The sequence below is a fragment of the Rutilus rutilus genome (genome assembly GCF_951802725.1).
Source record: "Rutilus rutilus genome assembly, chromosome: 4".
NCBI classification, from domain to species: Eukaryota; Metazoa; Chordata; class Actinopteri; order Cypriniformes; family Leuciscidae; genus Rutilus; species Rutilus rutilus.
The window spans coordinates 28,127,580-28,153,974 of record NC_140212.1 but is presented as its reverse complement, the minus strand read 5'-3'; the positions used below and the strand labels follow the sequence as shown (position 1 = coordinate 28,153,974).

The 26,395-nt window shown below is 38.3% G+C and overlaps 1 protein-coding gene across 1 annotated transcript; it reads left to right on the top strand.

The window, feature by feature from the left end:
* Nucleotides 1-1,571: 1,571 nt before the first annotated feature.
* Nucleotides 1,572-24,834, top strand: LOC311289803 (lactase/phlorizin hydrolase-like; the record flags this gene model as incomplete). The annotated part of the gene is made up of 13 exons (XM_084408049.1): nt 1,572-2,467; nt 17,048-17,741; nt 17,825-18,470; nt 19,323-20,879; nt 21,330-21,598; nt 21,706-21,996; nt 22,114-22,312; nt 22,435-22,637; nt 22,721-22,827; nt 22,928-23,059; nt 23,496-23,719; nt 23,806-24,042; nt 24,130-24,834. 13 exons carry the CDS (start codon nt 1,572-1,574, stop codon nt 24,255-24,257), a joined length of 5,583 nt encoding a protein of 1,860 aa, XP_084264175.1. The 3' UTR covers nt 24,258-24,834.
* Nucleotides 24,835-26,395: the final 1,561 nt, after the last annotated feature.

The following is a 26,395-nucleotide window of genomic DNA, read 5'->3' as shown; positions in this document are numbered from 1 at the left end:
CTTGATATCACCACCGATATGGGAAGCCCTAACCAGGCCATGTGGAAATCCTTTGGGTTCGACCACACTAAAACATGTGTGCCACATCCAACAACACCAGACAGGCATCTCTATTTCATGCCTCATGTTACATATCTGGTAAAAAATCTAAAAAGTGCCCTTGTCCGTGGACAGGTGTTAAAATTCCAGAGGGTGTTGTTAACCCAGAGAACCTCCCTTCCAACAAGGTTTCTGTGGTCCCTATTAAGGACTTATTGTCCTTTCAAGAAGGGATGGCAGTAAACCTAGCTCCCCATCTGTCAACTGTAGCCATCGAGCCAAGCCACTTTGAAAAAATTAAGTTTGGTTCTGCTCTTAATGTATTTAGTAAGGCAACAAGTGCTGGACTGAAATATATGGTGCAGCAAGAAAACCGCACTCTCTCCTACCTGACTACAGCGTGGTTTCTGGAGCAAGTTGATCATTGGTTTGATCTTATGTCATCTCACCATCCAATTACAGCACTGAGCAGGGTCAAGATGGAGGAGTATGAAAAGGACATCATCTTCCTGCAGGATATCATCCATCTGTTCCATTGGATAAAGATTGGTCATAAGGGAGGTTGGAAGCCTGTTCAAACAGGGTTGATAATGGCAACAAAATTCATTTTGGCCATAAATTAAGAGATTCTGACACAAAAACACAGGTTTGTGTTAACTTCAAGGTTCACACAAGACTGCCTTGAAAATACATTCAGCTGTGTGAGGTCTAAAAATCCCATACTAACTCCAGTGGAATTCCATCATGCACTGATAATTATATCTGTAGGGCAGTTCCTCACCACCATCAGGTCAGGGAGCTACCAGAAAGACGACAGTAGCTTTTTAGCAGACTTCCTGGACACAGTGGAACAAAATGTCACTCCATCAGTCAGAGTGGAACAGCTGATGGTGGAGAACAGAACAGCACCTGACCTGACCTCACATTAACTGAGAAATGTATTCTCTTCCATCTTGCAGGCAACATTGTCCACAAATTAATCAGATTTGCCAGCATCTGTGGAAAATGCAAAACAGCAACACAGCACACTGATGACAATCCTGCTGGAGATAACAGTATCTTGGTGAACTTAAAAGAGTTTAAGGCAGCTGCACTTTGTCGTCCGTCCCAAGAAGCCTATGACTTAACTCAACGAATTGAGAAACTATTTAGGACCAAAACTGGTTCCTCCCTCACAGAGCTCCCCAACGCAGTGGATGTCTCAGTGGAAGATCAGTCACTCTCCAGCAGGCTTCCATCATGCAGTGAAGTACAAGAAAAAAAATCATCAAAAGATTTATAAGGCTGAGGTTGAGGTGAAAAAAACCCCGAACTGACAGAAAAAACAACACTTAAAAGATGGACATCTTGGAAGCAAGAGCCAATCTAAAGAGAGGAAAAGGACCAACAGTAGCCAAGCTTCAACATCTAACAACCAGCAAAGAGCTCCAAAGGTGCTAAGATCAAGCACATTAGTTTTTGCCATGGAAACACTTGGACTATATCACTACAGCCAACATCACTAATCCTCCACCTACAAGCACCCACCCAACATGACTGCTCCTCCACCTAACAGCACCCAGCCAACATCACTACTCCTCCACCAACACTCCTCCACCTATCAACATCACAGCATCCAGCCAACATCACTAATCCTCCACCTACCAGCACGCAGCCAACATCACTACTCCTCCACCTACAAGCACCCACCCAACATCACTGCTCCTCCACCTACAAGCACCCACCCAACATCACTGCTCCTCCACCTACCAGCACCCAGCCAACATCACTACTCCTCCACCTACAAGCACCCACCCAACATCACTGCTCCTCCACCTACCAGCACCCAGCCAACATCACAACTATTCCTCCACCTACAAGCACCCAGCCAACATCAAGCACCCAGCCAACATCACAACTATTCCTCCACCTACAAGCACCCAGCCAACATCAAGCACCCAGCCAACATCACTACTCCTCCACCTACAAGCACCCAGCCAACATCACTGCTCCTCCACCTACCAGCACCCAGCCAACATCACAACTATTCCTCCACCTACAAGCACCCAGCCAACATCAAGCACCCAGCCAACATCACTGCTCCTCCACCTACCAGCACCCAGCCAACATCACAACTATTCCTCCACCTACAAGCACCCAGCCAACATCAAGCACCCAGCCAACATCACTTCTCCTCCACCTACCAGCACCCAGCCAACATCACTTCTCCTCCACCTACCAGCACCCAGCCAGCATCACTTCTCCTCCACCTACCAGCACCCAGCCAACATCACTTCTCCTCCACCTACCAGCACCCAGCCAACATCACTTCTCCTCCACCTACCAGCACCCAGCCAACATTACTGCTCCTCCACCTACCAGCACCCACCCAACATCACTACTCCTCCACCTACCAGCACTTTAGTGTGATTCCTTTAATAAAACAGCAGTACAATACACATTTAGCACACAACTTTATTTGTTTTTGCGAACTCCATTCAAATTTATATCAATAGGATGCATTTTATTATTAAACAATTTTATTCTTTAATATGTGTAATAAGGAACAAGCTTCATATCCTCATTTTTACCACTTCCACTTACCGCTGTCACATGCGGCCAAACATTATATTTCAGGCCAGCTGACAGTCCTGCCTGGGCCCGGGACAAGATAATCTTCGATGGGCCTCTCCATAGATCTCTCCTTTTCCCTTGCTCTTTCTCTCCTCCGCTCTTCCTCTCCTGTTCCTCTCCTCTCCTCTGCTCTTCTTCTCCTGTTCCTCTCCTCTGCTCTTCCTCTCCTCTGCTCTTATTGTAAAGTGTTACTGATTTTTTTTATACACCGATTCAGACGTCTCGTGAGCTCAGTGTTGGACAGATCAGTTGTTTTAACCATTCATTAAAGTGAATCGTTCAAAGGAGTCATTTGTTTGCGTATCGGACGTGTAATGAGTGGACGTGTAGCCTACGGCACACATTGTGTGTTTGTCTCAGCAGTTTAGGACATCACACAAGATTTGTGTCAACACAGAAAACATTTCATCACTGGATAGGTTTTTTCATTTACTGAAATTGTGGTTTATGTCAGCTGAATGGGCATAACACTTTTTAGAGAAGATAAGGCAGGCAAATTTTTTTTTTAGCACAATTCACACCCCACGGTAATTGGTAAATCCAAATGCTCCATGTGAAACTGCGGTCTTCCGACCTTTTACTATCGTGTCAATTGATTTTGATTAATTTGTGCGAGGGAGAAGAGAGCAAGACAGTGCTCGACATGTTGTTTGAAGACGTGAGTGGGCACTCGCGGCCCTGTCAGGCGCAGCAGTCATTCTATTCTACATCACTCACCGATCAAATAAGGCTTTGGCGGGACAAAAATTTACTTTAGCAACCGCCAAAAAAATTTCAATGTAGGAAAACCCCTGACAAGGCTCGTAAACGTTGGCTGCGCTATTTCTTACCTTGCTCTACGTTGACTTTACTAGTTCCAGCTTCACTGTCACCACCTTTTTTAAAATATTTGTTTAGAAAATCTCTAAGGCCTCTATTTCTTCTTCTCTTTTCTTTCCTTTTCTGAGCACCGGACTTGTGCTGACCGGACAGTTTGAGCGTACTGAACTTCAAATGACAACATAAAATTTTGATCAGTGGCCAAACCATTTTTGTGTTGGGGGTGGGGGGGTTCTTGACCACTATTTCAAGGACAATTAGGAAGAAAACAAATAAAAAGCTTTTATGTAACTCAAATATTACATATATTTTCCACAAATAGGCCTATTTTTTATTATTATTTTTAATTATTCCATAATTTAATGAGGAATAATTTAATGATTATTCCATAATCCCTACCCTGGGCCCGGGACAACAGACCTGTTTGTCCCCCCTATTGGCGGGCGTGGTTATATTTAACTAAAATGTAGCTAACTTACCCCACCCTGCAAAAAAAAAAAAAACATGTTTAGACTCCTTTTCTCTAATTCCAAAACGATGGAACAGATTTTACAATTAATAGGGTGTTTGTTACTCACTTTATCCAGTAGCGAATCCTAGCCTAATCTGTTATCTGATAACATTCCTTAAATCTACAAATTTAATGAGTAATGATCTACTAGGTGCCTTTAGGCCACATTTACACATAGCCGGATATTTAGAGAAACGAATCTCTCTAAAGTTGAGCACACAACTTTATTTGTTTTTGCGAACTCCATTCAAATTTATATCAATAGGGTGCATTTTATTATTAAACAATTTTATTCTTTAATATGTGTAATAAGGAACAAGCTTCATATCCTCATTTTTACCACTTCCACTAACCGCTGTCACATGCGGCCAAACATTATATTTCAGGCCAGCTGACAGTCCTGCCTGGGCCCGGGACAAGATAATCTTATCTTAAAAAGATCAGATTTTACAATTAATAGGGTGTTTGTTACTCACTTTATCCAGTAGCGAATCCTAGCCTAATCTGTTATCTGATAACATTCCTTAAATTTACAAATTTAATGAGTAATGATCTACTAGGTGCCTTTAGGCCACATTTACACATAGCCGGATATTTAGAGAAACGAATATTCCTCCCCCTCCATTTTCAATAATAACATTGTGCACACAACATCGTTTTCAAAAAAGTTGCCATTTACATCAACCCGCATAAATACGCCGTCGAGCATGATCAGTAGCCAAACAAACTGTAAACATAGGACGCTCACATAACGTTAAGCATTTTCTGGCACATAATGTGATGTTTGAGAACCTAAAACCCTGTTTCTCCCAGTTGACACGGCACCACATAATCAGCATTATCAGAAATCTCCACTTTGGCCAGAGTTTTTAGAAATAATCGTTTTCTGTGATAAAGACTGGGTTTTCATGTAAATGAGAGGCCAAACTGCAGGGAAATATCTGCATCTTCCCTTCGTGTATACGGGGCCTTAATGTACAAGTTATTTTTATTCAGATGTACTGATAATATGCAATCTTATTCTTTAAATGTCTACCCTTTTAAAAATGCTTCGCAAACAGTCTGTTCTGCTGCATCTCTATGGCGCTGTATGTATTTGCTGCTACTTCCAGGAAATATTTAGATGCTCCACGAGCCGCCATTGCTGTAAAAAACAGACAAACAAACAAACTTTCCATTGGATTGAATGGAGTTGTCACAACTCTATTTCTCTATGGCTCTGCCCTAAACATAGAAGAAGAAAAAAAGACAAAGGGTTCATATTTTAATTGACAGATGAAGTTTATGAGTAATATACAACAGAGACAGACAAAAATAGAAATAATCATGGAAATTGCATGAAATTATTAAGCATTCATTTATTAGTATTTAATAAATTGTTGATTACTTAGTGCAGATATAAAATATTTGGAAAATGACCAATTTTTATGAATTATTATTTAAAAATACATAAAATTATTTATTTTATTTGGCAAAAAAAGGGCTGTCAGTTAAACGCGTTATTAACGGCGTTAACGCAAACCCATTTTAACGGCGTAAAATATATTCATCTTATTGGTTTATAAGACTGAAAAAAGAATAATAATCCTGTTTTGTCATACATTTATTGTAGGCTTATGACTTTTACTTATATGTAATAATCATCACTTTTAGTTCTCTTTTCAGATCAATATATAAAGTATTGTCCATGGCCGGCCCAGGCTCGGTTGCTGCCCTAGGCGAGATTTTAGATAGCGCCCCCACAAGCCAACACTCGTTTTTAATGTTAACCAAACAACAAAGGACAAAGGAAGAAAAAGAAAAAAACAACCACCGCTCTTGAACTTTAAAAAGAATATGAATACTATACTATAGAATTTTTTTGCCCATTCTCAATGGGAAAGTGCCCAAGGAACATCGCTCGGCAACATAGCTCAAAAAAGTTGCCCCGTATATCATCAACTTTAGAGAACAAGGAGCAGACTGCGCAGTTTATTAAACAGGGGTGAAAATGGTCATTTATTTATTGTGGCTTGAGGAAAAGGCAACAACCTATTTGTAATATCTCTATTAAACCGTCTAGTACATAAAACCGGCTACAGTCAAATTACCCCTCATTCATGCAAAGGCCACAACAATAAGATAATAGATGGGACAATACTCTTCCAGGAGTTTGCGGATATTGTGACAGTCCACATTTCCAGCAACAGTTTTTGTTTTTTATCCATTATATTTTTACTGAATTTCTGGAAGGTGGGGCATTGGCTTAGGAAATCTTTTTTTTTTTTTTTATTACGGTGCAGTAATTTAAATCAAGCGAACGCTGTCGTTTTCTCAACATGAACACAATTATCCAACATCTAACTTGTAAGGGAAAGTTTAGCAAATCAGCATTGCATAAGCGCTTTTAAATAATCATTTATTTTACAGATCACTTATTTATTTATTACAGGTAACTTTAATTGACCCCTGCGGGGAGTTTTATTGAAGCCTTGCCAACACAGGTACATAACAGATAGAGGAGACATAAAAGAGGAGAAAAAAGACATATTTGTTATCTTTGGTTAGTTAGATAATGCAGCATAAACACATTGATGTTATGATCAATAAAGTTTGAAGGTCATTAACAACTGATTTTTATATAAGATTGCTGTGAATGGCATAATATATCAACATTATGCACATGTTATTTATTTCACACAGTCAGTGTTTTAGAGAGAGGTCTGGTTTTTTTTTTTTTTTCAAAGACCACATTTACAGATACAGACAGAACAAACAAACCAGCCACTTGAACCAAGTGTTCAAGGCTGCGTTCTCCGATAACGTTGTCTCTTAGCGCGCTACGAAGACTCAAAAGGTACACCTTAACTACAGGTATACATTTCCTACGTGTGTTCTCCGAACTATACCTTAGGATGTTGCTTAAAGGGATACTCCACTTTTTTCGGAAATAAGCTCATTTTACAACTCCCCCAGAGTTAAACAGTTGAGTTTTACCGTTTTAGAATCCATTCAGCCGAACTCCGGGTCTGACGGTACCACTTTTAGCATAGCTTAGCATAGATCATTGATTCTGATGAGTCCAGTAGCATTTCTTTCAAAATGACCAAAGAGTTTCAATATTTTTCCTATTTAAAACTCGACTCTTCTGTAGTTAAACCGTGTACTAAGATCGACGGAAAATGAAAAGTTGCGATTTTCTAAGCCTATATGGCTAGGAACTACTCTCATTCCGGCGTAATAATCAAGGAACTGTGCGGCTGTACCATGGGTGCAGCAGGCGTAATGATATGACGCAGCGCCTGAAAATAGTCCCCAGCTCGGTAACTTCTTCCAACGTGACCGGGACTAAGTTTGTCTAACCTATTAGACCTATTTTCAGGCGCTGCGTCATATCATTACGCCTGCTGCACTCATGGTACAGCCGCACAGTTCCTTGATTATTACGCCGGAATGAGAGTAGTTCCTAGCCATATAGGCTTAGAAAATCGCAACTTTTCATTTTCCGTCGATCTTAGTACACGGTTTAACTACAGAAGAGTCGAGTTTTAAATAGGAAAAATATTGAAACTCTTTGGTCATTTTGAAAGAAATGCTACTGGACTCATCAGAATCAATGATCTATGCTAAGCTATGCTAAAAGTGGTACCGTCAGACCCGGAGTTCGGCTGAATGGATTCTAAAACGGTAAAACTCAACTGTTTAACTCTGGGGGAGTTGTAAAATGAGCATATTTCCGAAAAAAGTGGAGTATCCCTTTAAGGTAAACCTTCTTAAGTTCGACCTTAGCAGGTGCTGTCCATGGTGGAGGTGCTGAATAGGTTGATATCGATGCCTCAATGATCGATTGTGCGCTCTTTCCTTCACAGCGGTATAGGTAAAGTATTGAGAAAACAATGTTCTTTATAAAGAAGCGTTTTAGAAATAGTACAAACTGCATTTATCGGGTCACTTATCATCTTATCATCACTTATCGGGTTTGTCAGTGGACTAAAGTGTTATCTTATAAAGTAGTTGACATACACTAACTGGCTCCGCGGACGGCGCCGTCTTTGATTTAAAACAAGTACTCGCTGTCTCGCTGCCATAGCTATAAAGTTTGTGTAAACTCATCTTTCTTTATATAGACTCCTAAGCCTTTTCTGTCAAATGGTTCGCCAGCTGATGTGCCTTAGGATAGTAATTAAAAAAGCTAACAACCATTAGTGTATGGAAACTTTATTAATGAAAACACTTCCATACACTGGGTGTAGGCTATAACAACTTAAGTATTTTATGTGTAAAATTTTAAGGTAAAGTAAAAATGTACTTTTAATACTAAATCAGATTTTATATTAAATGTTCATATAAAATTTTCTATGTGTAATTAAACTGCGATGTAAAAAAGCTTTTTGCGTAGTGGTGGCCACTAGCGGTATGAACCGTCAGCAGCGATAAGGTATAGCTAAGAGCGCTCCAGACCAACCTTACGAACGTATGACTTGCAGAAGGTATACTTAACTAAGAAGGTTTCGGAAAACACGTATTAACGATAAGGTACTTCTTAAGGTACAACTTAAGAACGACGTAGCGTTAAGGTAGTTTCGGAGAACGCAGCCCAAAACATTAATGATGTATAGAAGGGAAAAATTCTATCATCAATACAAATGTATTATAATATATTCATCTTATTGGTTTATAAGACTGAAAAAGAATAATAATCCTGTTTTGTCATCCATTTATTGTAGGCTTATGACTTTTACTTATATGTAATAATCATCACTTTTAGTTCTCTTTTCAGATCAATATATAAAGTATTGTCCATGGCCGGCCCAGGCTCGGTTGCTGCCCTAGGCGAGATTTTAGATAGCGCCCCCACAAGCCAACCCTCGTTTTTAATCTTAACCAAACAACAAAGGACACAGGAAGAAAAAGAAAAAAACAACCACCGCTCTTGAACTTTAAAAAGAATATGAATACTGTACTATAGAAATTTTTTTGCCCATTCTCAATGGGAAAGTGCCCAAGGAACATCGCTCGGCAACATAGCTCAAAAAAGTTGCCCCGTATATCATCACCTTTAGAGAACAAGGAGCAGACTGCGCGGTTTATTAAACAGGGGTGAAAATGGTGATTTATTTATTGTGGCTTGAGGAAAAGGCAACAACCTATTTGTAATATCTCTATTAAACCGTCTAGTACATAAGGCTACAGTCAAATTACCCCTCATTCATGCAAAGGCCACAACAATAAGATAATAGATGGGACAATACTCTTCCAGGAGTTTGCGGATATTGTGACAGTCCACATTTCCAGCAACAGTTTTTGTTTTTTATCCATTTTATCATCTTTTTACTGAATTTCTGGAAGGTGGGGCATTGGCTTAGGAAATCTTTATTTATTTTTTTAATTACAGTGCAGTAATTTAAATCAAGCGAACGCTGTCGTTTTCTCAACATGAACACAATTATCCAACATCTAACTTGTAAGGGAAAGTTTAGCAAATCAGCATTGCATAAGTGCTTTTAAATAATCATTTATTTAACAGATCACTTTAGGTAACTTTAGTTGACCCTACGGGGAGTTTTATTGAAGCCTTGCCAACACAGGTACATAACAGATATTATAAAAGAGGACAAAAAAGACATATTTGTTATCTTTGCTTAGTTAGATAATGCAACATAAACACATTGATGTTATGAGCAATAAAGTTTGAAGGTCATTAACAACTGATTTTTATATAAGATTGCTGTAAATGGCATAATATATCAACATTATGCACATGTTATTTATTCCACACAGTCAATGTTTTAGAGAGAGGTCTGGTTTTTTTTCCATTTTTTTTCAAAGACCACATTTACAGATATAGACAGAACAAACAAACCAGCCACTTGAACCAAGTGTTCAAAACATTAATGATGTATAGAAGGGAAAAATTCTATCATCAATACAAATGTATTAAAATATATTCATCTTATTGTTTTATAAGACTGAAAAAGAATAATAATCCTGTTTTGTCATACATTTATTGTAGGCTTATGACTTTACTGTACTTTACTGCTGGTGGTGGTGGCGCAATGGATAAGACACATGCCTTTGGTGTGAGAGACCCGGGTTCGAATCCACTGTGAGACACCAATGTGTCCCTGAGCAAGACACTTAACCCCTAGTTGCTCCAGAGGCGTGCGACCTCTGACATATATAGCAATTGTAAGTCGCTTTGGATAAAAGCGTCAGCTAAATGAATAAATGTAAATGTAAACTTATATGTAATAATCATCACTTTTAGTTCTCTTTTCAGATCAATATATAAAGTATTGTCCATGGCCGGCACAGGCTCGGTTGCTGCCCTAGGCGAGATTTTAGATAGCGCCCCCACAAGCCAACCCCCGTTTTTACTGTTAACCAAACAACAAAGGACAAAGGAAGAAAAAGAAAAAAACAACCACCGCTCTTGAACTTTAAAAAGAATATGAATACTATGCAGTATTATTTATTTGATCAGCCAACTTTATTAAACTGAATAACTGAAGAGCACTGTTTATTTTATTTGTATCTTTGTTGTATTTATTGGTGCTTTTGCTTGTAATATGATTGTTTTTATTTTATTACTGACTGTTTACTTGTCTTTAAAAATTTAGGCTATTAAATTTATATTAGATAAGCTAGTAGTTTTAGCTGTGGTATCAAAATTGGAATAGAGGATTGTGAATTTTCACTAGTCTTGAGTAACCGGCCATTGGCAGGTGTGGCAAAAAGTTAGTTTTAGGCCCTGCTTATAATATGAATAGTGCTCAACGTTAAGTATTAAGTAAATAAATGGTGATAATCTGGTTAAAAAGAATCACACACGAATTAAACAAAATACAAATCGACAAAAAAGTGCAATAAACTAGACTCTTAAACTTAAATGATTGCAATTTATGAATGCTTTAGACTACAGTCCTAGCCATGGTTTCTTTTAAAATAAGACACTTAGGAGGTTTAGGTCAAGTAAGCAAGGAGCAATATAACAGAATTTTTTTTTTTTTTAAGACATCAATTTGAATTTATTTTAAAGAAAATACTCTGCACTTTACTTGCAGTTTAAAACAAGCAAGTGTTGCCAGTCAAGAAGTTCTAAAAAAGCTATTTCAGAGTTGTACACAAACATCAATGTGTGCCATGAAGAGTCGTTCATTTATGATTTCACTTTTCCAAAGCATATATGTGCTAATGGTAAAAATAATACCTTTGGTAACTGCATAAACTGGTCTAGCATAAATAACATGTTATGGTGATGTATAGTACATCCGACAGAACCGGACCTGCCTCTTGTGCGGCGCCCACTGTCACTTTGCACCCTAAGCATTCCGCCTATGTCTCCTATGCCACGTGTCGGCCCTGATATTGTCTAAGTTTTTTTCTGCTGAAATTTCAAGGTTTCTGTAGTAAGTAAAAGTAATTATCTCTATATTAGATATTTCTGATCATTTTCTGATCAAGATCAACAGAGACTGCTGGAAGCTTTTAACTTTACCTTTCTCTTCATGTACCTCCATGCCTCTGTTTTTATTAAAGTTTATTAAAGACTGGGTTGCGTGCGTAAAGTGGTTTCATGCAGCTTTGCTCTTACGTTTGCCACTATCAGAAACTCTCTTGTCTTGCTGCTATCTGCTTTTATTACAAATTGCACTTTGTTATCACTGGATACAGTCTTTTATTATTAAATTATGAAAACATGTTTTTTAATCAGCCGCAGTGAATTGTAAATGAGTTGTGATAGTGAGTGTGAAGGTAACAGTGTGGCCTTGATGGATACCTGGTTTATTTAACTGCGTAAGTCTATTACTTTTACTGGATGTTTATGTAAATTTACATTTAAATGACAGTCGCTTTAGATGTTGTGATAGGTTTGTCATAGAAATGTTTATAAAAATTAAGTCATAGGACGAAAATGTCTGAGTAGTGTCCACAACTTCGCACATAAATTACCCCTAACTTTTACAAACCTGATCTTTCGACTAGGTCTCGATTATGTATAGTAGCTAAAAGCAGACTCACCATGCTTAGAGTGAACCCTTGGTATTTCTAGCTGATATGATCCTAATGATCTGAGTGATCTGTTGGGTTTATATTCAGTGAGCATATCTGCAATATATTGAGGTCCTAGGCCATTGAATGATTTATATACCAGTAATAATACTTTAAACTCAATCCTAAATGTAACTGGGAGCCAGTGTAAAGACCTGAGGACTGGTGTGATGTGTTCATATTTTCTGGTCTTTTCAGTCTTTTTGCTGACACTCCTCTTTTTTTCACACTACAGAGCAAAAAGTGTTAGAGATTTTCTAGTTAAATCCAATACCTTTGTGAAAAGTAAGAGGGATGGATGCAAAGGTAATGACATTTTTTATGCCTGTCTCAAATGTGCTGCTTAAAAATATACGTAGAAGATCGCGGACAAATGCCCGAAATCAAAGGCAAATCAGATCTTGTTCACGCGAGTGACAATCACACAGTGTGAATGAGCAAAGCCGCGATCTGAGAGAATCGCAGACGAGTCGCCGACGCCCGTGAGATATTTGGCATGCTAAATATCTGGACCTGTCCGCGATTCAAAATCCTGCTGTGTGAATGTGTTCTGACTGAAAACTACATCGGCGATGAGAGCAAGATACAGTTATAGACCAGAATATCAGTATTTTAATAGATATATTTACAATTATATCAAACAGAAACAAAGCACAAACATTTACTTGACCAGCAGCAACAGCAGCACATTGCAAAATTATTTATTTACCCCCAACTCTCTTTGCAGAACACACAATCCTTGCTCGCCTCGTCTCCCCAACCATTTCCTCCAGCATAATTGTTTTTCTCCTTTTCGCTGCAAATCAGCGCAGACACAATTTGGATCACAAGCTTCTTGCAGGCTATCTTGCAGGCTATCATTTTTAATAACAATTTCAGTCTCGAGCGAGAACTCCTGTCTCAAGCACGTGTGATCTTGCATTATTTCCTTATCACTTCTCACGCGTGTTTGGTTGTGAAACGTAATTTGCGAGCCAGACAGCGATTCTTTCTTTTGTAAAGTCATGCAGTGTGAAACCTCCTGTCGCCGATGCATCGTGCAGTGTGCACACAGCAGTGACTGAATGTTACCTCAGATAGTCGAGCAGTGTGAAAAGAACAGTGACCTGACTACTTTGAAAATCGTGCAGTGTGAACTCGGCATAAGGATGCTGCACAGCGGGAAGATTAAGCTGCTCTGCTCACCATGCGAGGCCAAGGAATTCTACCGCTTCAGCTGTACTACTGGGCCACTCAGACAAAAGGTGTGATTAGCTGGATACATGAATGCAGAACTGCTCACTGGACAGATATTGAAATATATAACAGTAATTGAGAAGAAGTTTAACATAACTTTTAATAAAAAATGTATCTAAAAAGAAATCTAGTCCTCACTGGCTCTGGCCACGAAAGATCCAACTGTTGTTCCTTCATTGCCCGGGAATACGGCCTTCGAAGGATGCAGCCTCTGAATTGGGATGTCTCCGGTTACTGATGAATGGATCGACTTCTGTCAGCTTGTTGAACCCATTTTTATTTGGACAATTTCTACCATATGATGGCTGAAGCAGCAGCGCATGACACTGTTTTCACGGTAACCAGATCAACATTGTGAACAGAACTCTACAAAACTTCAGTGAAAACATCAAATGATCATGCAATGGGATAAAAGCTTCTTTTCCCTGCAAACGATACCATGAAGAATGTAAATAATTAAACAAATCAAAAACAAAAGGTAAGCAGGTATCAGTGTTAATTTCAGTATTGTTACTGAAATTTCAGTTAATAAAAAAAAAAAAATGCCATTAAAGGCGACAACTTTTAAAGTAAAAAAACAATAAGGCTTCACTATTCTAGGAGAATAGCATCATCGATAACACGACATCTTGTTCCCTCATTTCAGGGAACCGAGGTTATGTCAGTAACTGGAGACTTTATCAAGGACACCTCAACATGTGAATGACCTGTAATAAATAAATGATAAGTGATGCATAAAATCAATGACGCACTTAAACGCACTTATGCAATGCTAATTTTCTGAACTTTTTCTTAAAAGTTAGATGCTGAATAACTGTGTTCATGTTTGGAGAAAAAGTTAGTTTGATACAATTTAAATTACCGCCATGTGCATTATTTTTCAGATACAATCAATTTGCACATAATGTTATGAATGTATGCAGCTTGAAAACACCTATCTGAAAATGATTGCTCTATTAATCATTGCCTTGTATTTGATAACCAACTTAATAACTTAAACTGTACATATTTATATATGATGTTTATATTAGTATGTTCAATATTGTACTTTCATATTTATTAGAGCTCAACATCTTTACACATTGGAAATAAGTATCTTAATGCTTGTTAAACATTTGAATTTACTAATAAATCATAGGGCCCTATGATTTGGCGATGTAGAAAATGCAGATGGAATCGTGGAATCAAGTGTTATATGTATTAATTTGATTACCACCGTAATTTGTATTAAATCATACATTTTTTAATTAAAAATTAAAACATACAACACAGAAGTTTTCAATAATTACACATGCTTTTTGATTATTGCCATTTAATTTAAACATTAAGCTGGAGTCCAGATCATATACCAATTCAAAAAAGGAATACAGAAAAATTACAACTATTTCATTGGGACCTACAGACCCCAACAACTGTATGCATCTGTGTAAATCTAGAATCTTGCTTAAGTGAATCTTTTAGCATGAAATTCTACTGTAGCCATTGTCCTCATTCTTTAATCTTGTATACAGACCAAGGGAGGTAATCGACTAACATTAAGATGTGTGACTTTTACTAGTTCTCACAAATTAGTGTCAGGCTAAAAATAAAGACAGGTTGACAAGACAAGGCAGGTGGTGAGTTCCAAAGTAACTAATCGAAAGAAGTATGAAATGCTATATCACTGATCTTGTGGATGCTTGTGGAATCTTTTATTTAGGTTTCAAAATAACACAATCTGTATTTTTAAATAGTACATATCTGTCTCTCTCATTTATGTTTTATGTTCAAACTTTACCAAAAAAAATGTTTTTATGATGGTTATACATAGTAATAGATTTTCACAGTGCAACAACAAAAAATATTATTGAAATAGTAAAAGATTTTGTTATCGAATTTATCAAAATTTGTAATAATTTTAATGTTTTTATGTGTTAAATAATTTTAATGAACCTGGTTGCTACTGTGTGTTGTACACTAGGTGGTGATGTAATGCCACTGCCTCATTCCATACAAACCTTATCCATTATCTGAGAATCATTTTTGGAGAGAAATGTACTACTAATATACTTTTTATTATTATGCAATGCACTATATAATTTTATTATATATTTTGCATGTGTCCACATTAAATCTATAGTATGATTACCATAATGAGAATGTTCTGACATGTGTAGTTTAACTCCCAATAGTTTAAAATGTCTATAAATGCCAAAATCAATGCATCTTTTTCATTATCTTCATGGCTCAGCAAATAATAAAGACTTTATCTGCAGCCAGTACTAACTCAGATAGAAAATCAATAAATTATTTCATAAAGTCTCTTTAGATTTTGGTATCCGTATCAACCATGGAAAAAGCTTTATTGATCAACCAGTATTGTTGAATGTATCCATTTCTTTTTAAATTGATAAATCAGCTTAAGCAACTGAGAGCTTCACTGTAGAATCTGCCACATTGCGTCCCGTTAATCCATCCACTAGCCACCTGTGAACATCTATATGTCACTCTAGAACTAGGTACTTGAATATCGATTTTGCAAGATAAGGTTTGTTGGATAAGATTGAATATCTTTTCACGCACTGAATATATTTGTATATTCTGTGATCTCCTTTGTGTGTTTGATAGGCATCACTTATGGATGTCACAATTACTTCACAAGAAATTTGAAAACAAGTTTTGGACAAATGGAAAGGATGGTTTTCTTTAAAGATTAATGAAGTGGATGATTAAGTGAGGACAAAAAAAAAGGGGGTTTTGAGACTTGTTTAAAATGTTTGTTGTGAACCCATAAAAAAAAAAAAAAAAAAAACACTTGGCATGTTTGGTTAAATTAAAACGACCCTGGTGCAATTGCTCTGTTAGTGCGGTTCATTTGAATAATCGTGAACGCTGCCATCCGAACCCTGGTGCCACCAAACAAGCAGGCTGAGACCGCTGAAAAGATGGATCTCAGTTCTCTTTCCAAACGAACTCTGGTGCAGTTTGAATGAAATATGAACGCAACACAGATCAAAGATATGTAAACAAACCACAAACAGGACATGATGCCACAAGATGCGACCCTAAAAAGGACAGAATGCTCAAGCACTCCTGTTTTTTCCTCGTCATAGTTACCCATCACAGTTCGGTACAGGTATCAGAACCGCGTCTCCTCACAGGAGATCTTTTGATAAGATCACAGCAGATCAGATGTTTGTGACGGAGGGATTCCTGCCGCTGTTTTGATTCTTTTACACATTTTATAAGCTCCACAAGTTCTCAGCTGGTCAAAATACCATCATATGCAAGCTATGGACACACAATGAGCGCATTTATCCCAGCACACAGCATTGCTTTGGATGTTTGATAAGTTCCGACACGAAATATACGTAATAAAAGCCGACCAATCAGGTTGTGAACATATCACTATGCCTTCAGGTTCGGTATCTTTAGGTTCTGTGTTAAAACAACAGTGTGACCACTAAGAGGACCAAGACTACACGTTTATTGATTTTTTTGGTCCGGACCAATCGAAACAAGCAAACCGAACTACACGTGTGAACACACCCTTAATGACTGCCATAAACTGTATCACTAGTTGGATTAAAGTTAAACTCCACAATTGTATAACTGATATGATTGTATAAGTGACACTCTTGTATAACTCTATAACTGATTGTATAACTGTCACTCTTGTATAACTGATTGTATAACTGACATAACAGCCGTAGTGGTTATAAAGAGCTTTCCCCACTCTTTCCCACTTGCAACTGACAAGATGAAGGTCCTAGAGGGATTTCTTTCTCTAGGTTTGTTGACTGTTTTTTTGAGCTCCAGTAATGCAAAGCAACAGAAGTTCAGGATTCCTGTCCATCAGAAATCAGCTTCTGCAATCTCATACCAGAAGGTCTGGGAGAAATTCAGAAGTCAAAGCGAAGCTGAGCGTGATGAGTTTCTGAGTGGCTCGTTCCCGGTTGATTTTGAATGGTCCGTCTCCAGTGAGAGTTTCAAAGTGGAGGGTGGATGGGCTGAACACGGGAAGGGTGAGACCATATGGGATCGGTTTAGCCATGAGGGTCATGTCTTTGACAAACAGACCACTGATTTGGCCTGTGATAGTTATCATAAGGTGGACTATGATGCGTATCTGCTTAGGGGAATGATGGCACCTAATTATCAGTTCTCAATTTCCTGGGCTCGCATTTTCCCCACTGGACACAGAGAAAGTTTGGTTGACGAGGGGGTTGCTTATTATGACAAGATGATTAACACACTTCTACAATCCGGCATCGAGCCTACGGTTACCCTGCATCATTGGGACCTTCCCCAAGCTCTGCAGGACTCAGGAGGCTGGGTTAATGACTCTATTGTGGAAGCTTTCAAAGACTTTTCTGACTTTTGCTTCTCTCGTTATGGAGACCGAGTCAAAACATGGATCACTTTCGGCAGCCCCTGGGTAGTGAGCAACTTGGGGTATGGAACAGGGGAACATCCGCCAAGTATGAAAAACCCAATAATAGCCTCTTACAAGGTGTGTTTGTCAATCAGAAAAAGTACCATCTATTTTATGATTTTATAAAGTATATATTGGCAATGCTTTGCTTGTTTTCACAGGTGACGCACAATGTTCTGAAATCTCATGCTGAAGCTTGGCATATTTATAATGATAATTACAGGAAACTGTACAGTGGAAAAGTGGGCATTGCTCTTAACTCCGATTGGGCAGAGCCAAGGAATCCCGTAAGTGATCAGGATGTTGCAGCAGCTGAGCGTTATTTGAACTTCAAGCTGGGCTGGTTTGCTCACCCCATATTTGTAGATGGTGACTATCCAGCCGTGCTGAAGAAACAAATAGAGAAAAAGAAAGGTGAGTGTGGTAAAGAGCTGGCAATACTCCCCGTCTTCACTGAGGCAGAGAAACAAAGAATCCGAGGCACAGCTGATTTCTTCGGACTTAATCACTACACTTCCCGACTGATTAGTGAGAGCTTGGGTAGATGTGACGCTGGACCCAATAATGTTGGGGACTTCGAGGCTTATGCGGACCCCACATGGCCCTCCACAGCTTCTGACCAGATCCAGTCTGTTCCATGGGGGCTTCGGCGGTTATTGAACTACATCTATTTAGAGTACACATCCATCACAAAGGTGCCCATCTATATCACAGGAAACGGAATGCCAACTGAGTACTATGGTGATCTGCTCAATGACATTCAGCGTGTCGACCATCTCAAAGCTTACATCAATGAAGCAATGAAAGGTAAGTATTTTAAGGGAACTGGTCAGTGTTTAAAACTATGATTATATTAATCTTTTTAGTGGTAACAGGTCAGTTTGTGTGAAATCAGAGAGTTGGTGACCTAAATCTAAGATCTGTAAGGTATTTCTTAGAGATACTAAATTTTTTATATTTGAAGTATTTATTATTTTGAGGCCAAAAAATGCCTTATAGGGAAGCCGTGCATCTGATATCTCAAAAAGTTTGTTGGCCATATTTTCTTATCAAGATAGCCTGGGACAAATGTCTTTTTGCATAGAAACATTGCTCGTGTAGACCTACTTTTAAGCCACTTTCAAGATTCTCCTAGTTAGTCAATACTGATAAATGATAAAATATTGTACTGTCCTTTTGATCATAACAGGGACTTAAACATCACATTTGAGCTATTAAGCTTAAAACATGTTCTTGTCTTCTCATGGATGTAATTAAGGCTCCAATGTCACCCACATCTACAAATGTTACATTTTTTACAACTTTATGGGCCATGTATGAAAATATTTGCACCCTGAGAAGACTTTTAACGGTGTAAACTTGAAGGAATCAGGTTTGTCTATCCAAAAATCATAATTATTGAAATATAATACACTAAACATGGTGTTTATTGGCTTGGGAATAATGAATCCTTCAGGGAGCTGAAAATATATGAAAATGTTAGATTCTGCAATACTTTTACAGACCTTAGTTTTAGGTCACCAACAACATCAGATCTGACACTGACTGACTGTAAAACAATCTTCTACCAATGTAACAAAACCCTTGACAAACCTTAACATCCAGACTTTATATAGTAATACAAGATCACTATCTACTAACTACTTCTTTCTACTACAGCTGTGCATTTGGATGGTGTTGTCATCCAGAGGTTTACAGTCCAGTCTCTGATGGATGGTTTTGAGGGTCCTCAAGGCTACAGTCAACGATTTGGATTGCACTATGTGAACTTTGAAGATCCTGACAGGCCAAGAATCCCCAAAGCATCAGCATATTACTATTCAAAGGTGATTGAGCATAATGGATTTGCTGAGACTCCAGCAAGCTCTAAGATGCAAATCTATGGAAATAAAATTGAGAGCACAAAACTTCCTAGTCTGCCACCATCTGAAGTTCCTTCAAAATCCAAGGTTGTTTGGGAAAAGTTCTCCCTTCAGACCAAGTTTGACAGACAGCTTTATCACTATGGAACATTTCCAGAGGGATTCCAGTGGGGTGTCTCTTCTTCAGCATATCAGGTTGAAGGTGGCTGGAATGCAGATGGAAAAGGACCAAGTGTTTGGGATACTTTCACTCAAAAACCTGGTATGATCCCAAACAATGACAATGGTGATGTTGCATGTGACAGCTACAATAAAATAGATGAGGATCTATACATGTTGAGAGCCCTAAAATTGAAGACTTATAGATTCTCCTTGTCATGGTCTCGAATTTTTCCCAGTGGGAAAATATCCTCTCTTAACCAGAAGGGTGTGGACTACTACAACAGGCTCATTGATGGTCTCTTGGCAAACAATATCACACCCATGGTGACTCTCTACCATTGGGACCTGCCACAGGCTTTACAGAACATCAACGGTTGGGACAACCCCGAATTAATTAACATATTCAATGAATATTGTGACTTCTGTTATGCAACATTTGGAGACAGGGTGAAGTTTTGGATCACATTTAATGAACCCCAGACAATTGCATGGTCCGGATATGGACTAGGTCTGATTCCACCTAACGTAAACCAACCTGGAGATGCTCCATACAGGGTTGCACACAACCTCCTGAAAGCTCATGCACAAGCTTATCACACCTATGATGAGAAATACAGGGCATCGCAAGGAGGTCTGGTATCCATTAGTCTAAACGCTGAATGGGCAGAACCCCTGGACGTCAACAGCCCTCGAGAGGTGGTGGCAGCTGATCGAGCCCTTCAGTTCCAACTAGGCTGGTTTGCACATCCCATATTTAAAAATGGTGACTACCCTGACGCCATGAAGTGGCAGGTTGGCAACAAGAGTGAACTTCAAGGCTTGACAGAATCCCGCCTGCCTTCTTTTACTGACGAAGAAAAGGCCTTTATCCAAGGAACAGCTGATGTATTCTGCATTAACACATACACAACCAAAGTCGTGCGCCATGTGACCAGCATACTTGATGTTGAGTCTTATCAGACTGACCAGGACGTTGAGAAGAACTTTGCAGATGGCTCTGAAAATACTGGCGTTAATGACCAGAAGGCTGTTTCTTGGGGACTCAGGAGACTTCTTAACTGGTTAAAGGAAGAGTATGGAGACCCTGAGATTTATATAACAGAAAATGGTGTGGCTACAGTCCCTGCCATGACGGTTGATGACACTGATCGCATATTCTTTCTTAAGACCTATGTTGATGAGGCTCTTAAAGGTATGTTAACTATAGTTCTCATTCATGACAGTGCATACACACGTATTTGTCTGCTGATAAAGGTTTTTATGCAGAAATCATGAAATACATTACATATTTATATATATATATATAGTATATGATAATATGATTATTTATATATATGTATATATATTATATATGATAATATGATTATGAAAAGCTTTTTTTGGACATGGTTTAGGCGTAATTTATTCATACTGCTAGCTGTGTGAATGCACTCCCTCATTTAGAACAATCCAGATCCAGCAACATAGAGTAAAAAAAAAAAAAAAAAAGTGTATTTGCACCTATGAATCCTGTGGAAATTTTGCATTAAATTATTTGCTCATGAATACACAAATTGTACAAAATGTATTAGTGAAAATGGCTTAATGTTTGTAATGGTGTTAAATTGTGCATTTGACACATTTACATGTATTGTCTTTTTAGCACACAACCTGGATGGAGTACGAATTAAGGGTTATATTGCAAGCTCTCTGATGGACTCCTTTGAGTGGCTAAATGGCTACTATATTAGCTATGGACTTCACCATGTGAACTTTTTACTTTCAAATCGGCCAAGAACTCCAAAGCGCTCAGCTCACCTCCTTTATGATATAATAAGAAATAATGGCTTTCCACTGCCAGTGGAGGAAGAAATCTTATATGGACATTTTCCAGAGGGATTTATGTGGAGCACAGCAACAGCTGCATATCAGGTACAATCCATTTTAACAAATTCAATTTTTAATCATATTTGATATATATTTTTAAATCATATATTTGCTTAAAATGATACGTTTCATGTTATGCTTTAACACCACAGATAGAGGGAGCCTGGAGAAAAGATGGAAAAGGTCTCAGTATTTGGGACAAATATGCACACACTCCCTCAAGAATAGCTAATGATGACAATGGTGACATTGCCTGTGACAGCTACAACAGGATCGCTGATGATGTCAATAATATAAAAAAACTGAGGGTCCGCCACTACCGGATGTCTGTTGCATGGCCCAGAATTATGCCAGATGGGACAAACAGGAACATTAATGAAGCTGGACTCAATTACTATAATAGGGTTGTGGATGCACTTTTGGCAGCTAATATCCAGCCACAGGTAGACTATTTTTTAAATAATTTGCATGCTAGAAATGCACTCTGGTAGCCTAAATAATACAAAATAAAATAAAATGTAAAAAATTTTGACAGTCTATTAATCATTTTGATCTGGCAGGTGACCTTGTACCACTGGGATCTCCCACAAGCACTCCAGGATGTTGGTGGCTGGGAGAATGAAACTATTGTCGATAGGTTCAGAGACTATGCTGATGTTGTGTTTAACAGTCTGGGGGACAGAGTAAAGTTCTGGATCACTTTAAATGAACCCCTGCTTGTTGCTTTGGCAGGATATGGCCATGGAACTATGGCACCAGGTATCATTCGCCATTAAAATGATACTTTTAATTTTTTTAAAATGTAATCAAGCCCACCAATTTCTGTGTTCACAGCTAATAATGCAAAATAAGGTAATTGATGATGGTCAATCTGTGTCCAGGTATAAATTCCAGACCGGCCACTGCACCATATGTTGCGGCACACAACCTCCTCAAGGCTCATGCTGAGGCCTGGCATCTGTATAATGACAAGTATCGTGCAAAATATGGTGGCGTTATCAGCATCACTCTAAACTCTGACTGGGCTGAAGCAAGAAACCCATACAAACAGGAAGACGTGGATGCTGCCGTGCGTTATCTTCAGGTACAGATTTGTGATTCATCCATACGAACAGTGTGTAACCATGTGCATAAATCCACAATAAGCCACTCCTCTTCTTGAAACAGTTCATGCTGGGTTGGTTTGCTCATCCTGTGTTCAATGGAGATTACAGTGATCTAATGAAAGACAGAATTAGAGAGAGAAGTTTAGCAGCTGGCCGACCTCAATCAAGGTAATTCATATGTTATCTTCTTTGTGAGGAATTTAAAGCTTTGTATTAAAAAGTTTCAATGCTTATAAATGCTTTCACATTTGCATTTCACATCTATCAGGCTTCCAGAATTTACCCCTGCTGAAGTAGCGAGGATTAATGGTACTCATGATTATTTTGGATTCAACCACTACACTTCTGTCTTAACCCATTACTTGGACTACAAAGACTACGAGGACTATGATGCAGACAGGTAGCCTTTTAGTTTTATTCAGCAAAGTCATTCTGTGTCAGGTCCAATTTTTTAAAAACCTACATCAATGTTTATTATGTCAAGTCAGATTTATTTGCATAGCACTTTTTACAGTACACATTGTTTCAAAGCAGCTTTACAGAAAATTATAGTGTTCATGAATAAAATATCTTTATGCCTTAGACACATTTAGAAGATTATTGCTGTGCGATAATATAGTTTACTTTTTGTAAAGATACTATAACACAGTTGAGATTTCCTTTATAATATATATTGAAGATATATATTATGAGCAGATATTATATATTTTAAGTGAGCAGATATGCAATACAATGTATGTATGCAGATAAAGTATTGACAACTTTTTGTAAGAGTTTGGCAATAATATAGTTACATACTGCAATAAAATGTTAAATTATGTTGCCATCTATTCCAGGGGTGTAGGAGTTGTATCAGATCGTACATGGCTGGAATCTGGATCCTTCTGGTTGAAAGTAAATCCTGCGGGATTCCGTAAAATTCTGAAGTTCATTAAAGATGAGTATGGAAACCCTCCTGTTTACGTAACAGAGAATGGTGTATCAGAAAGAGGGCCAATAGATCTGAATGATGTCCCCCGTATCCACTACTATAAGAACTATATCAATCAGGCCCTGAAAGGTAATCAGATCGAAAAGGACAGCATTAAACAAAAGATTTCTGTGATGCTTTTTCCATGCATTATTAATATTATTGTTTGTTTTCAGCGTGTTTGCTGGATGGTGTGGACCTCCGTGGCTACACTGCCTGGTCCCTAATGGACAATGTGGAATGGGCGGCGGGTTTTGAAGAAAGATTTGGCCTTTTCTATGTAAATCGATCAGATCCCAGTTTACCACGTATTCCTAAGGAATCTGTCTGGAGTTATGCTAAAATAGTGTCCTGCAATGGCTTCATTAGCCCAGGAGAAAGTCCCCATGAATGTCAGATCCTTGAACCTGAAGGTACAATAAATCTATCTATCTATCTATATGTCTGTCTGTCCTCTTGTCTGTCTGTCTATAAATAACTGAGTCTTTTCTGGTTTACAGAGACTAATCCTGCACCACCTCCTGGTGAAGAGCTGTTTTCGGAAGTGTCAGGTCCTGATGCTGATACAAGAAACAAAAAACGTCCAGTAGAGGAACACATTAACCTTCATAAAACGGACAATTTCTGAACATAATGTGCTTTACAAGTCTTAATATACATGTATAGAAATATAAATTTAATTACTTATATTTACAAGTTGTGTAAATAAAATTAAGTAAAAAAATATGTAATTCATAAAGCTGAAAAAAAAATAATAATAATTCTTTACGTAATCAAATGTTACTGGTAACTTCAACATTAACATGTGATTAGTGAAGATATGAACCAATGAAGAGCTATCCTTAACTACGACTGGAGTCATAAGTATTTCAACCATTTTCTGATTTTTATTAACTATTTTATTTCAAAACTACTTTTCTCTCCAGGACTACAGTATGTAGAGTTTGTTTCTGGTGGGACACTCATTAGTGACTCTCAATCGGCGCGGTAGTTGTGTTGCTACGGTAATGCTGGCATTTTAATCTAATTAAAGTTGACTGCTTTGGTAAACTGAATTAATAATTAAAGACATGTTTGTATGTATGTTGTATTGGGATTTTTCATGATTGTTTAAATGTATATGCTTCTACTAGCATTAGCTTATGGACATGCCCTATTTTACATTTAAAAATGCCTTGTGTCTTTACAGGTATGTTTGGGCTTTATTTGAGTCCATATATGTTTAATTGTATAAATAAAAATAAAAGAACTACAAATAATTTGCATCTTTGGTTTTTGTACCGGTGGTGTAAAGGAATAAGGATGGCACTCTTAGTGTATGTTTATTCATATTTTAGTTAATGATTTGTAAGTGCATTATTGTGTCATTACTTTATTTTGAAGGGCACATCATACTTAACTCATTATTAACCATACACTAACATCATCTCATTGCTTGTTAATGCATGACTTTACTTGAGGGAGCACAGACCAATCACAGCTCATGACAAGGAGCCCATCCCCTCCCTTATATATACAGCTGTGATCCACAAAACGGCATTTTAAAGGAACACGTCGACTTTTTGGCACTTTAGCTTATTCACCGTATCCCCAGAGTTAGATAAGTCCATACATATCCGTTTCATCTCCATGTGTGCCGTAACTCCGTCTGACGCACCCACTGCTAGCCTAGCTTAGCTGGAACTGGAAAAGACTGGAACGGCTCCAGTTAGCATACTGCTCCCAATAAGTGACAAAATAACTCCAACATTTTCCTATTATGTTACGACTGTAACCCTAGTTCCCTAAGAAGGGAACGAGACGCTGAGTCGCCCTGCCTTACTTCCTGCATTCCTGTGATCGACTTGCTTCGGCTATAGCGAAGCTAACGCCGGTCAGACTCTGGATGTGCTTTTATCCTTTTCTGGTCGTGACATAATCAGCCCATGACGTTCACTCTTGCCATTAGACTAGTTGACATACGTGCTTCAGACGCAATTACGCAGGGGCTTTCCCAAAGCGTCGTCTACGCAGCGCCTCGTTCCCTTCTCAGGGATAACCTGAGACGTTTTTTTGTTTGTTTTGTGTATTTTTTTATATATTAATCTATTCATATTTGTTTATATTTAATTTTAATTTTAAAACAGTCCAAGCATACATACAGGCCTATAGAATGGTGCGTAAAACTATTTCATAAGGAAAAACCTGTACATAATAAATCAGCTCCATAATGATGATCAAAGGCTTAGGGCGTTTCATTTTTAAATGATGATTTATAAACAAAGTTCGGGAGGAGCACGTTCAAATAATCAATCCAATCTACTCGTCATCAAACAATTATGTCTACCCTAATCAGCATGACAAGAAGTATATATATATCCACTCTGTCAACTCACCTAATATTCCTTGACAGTTTTCTTCCAGCATCCCTCCACCACCCCGACTCCTCACTCTTGGCTCAATCTTTTACAGCCAGGAATACGGGGGGAGTACTCTGGGTTCGGGCCGAATACCGAGCCTGGAGCCCTCTCCTCGGACAGCACGCCAAATACGCATTTATTCTATCTGACTTATTTGTAAGTGTGAACTCGTGAAACACATTTCAAGGGTTCCGCCAGGAGTGGGCACTCGTGCAACATAAGCATTGACATACATCCGAGTGAACGAGACAGGGGAAGTTAGCGAGGGAAAGGCATAAAAAATAGGAGGGCTGCGTTCGAAACCATACTCACTGAGTAGGAACTTAATTTCAATAAGTACTTACTTAACGAGTGCTAAAAGAGTAGG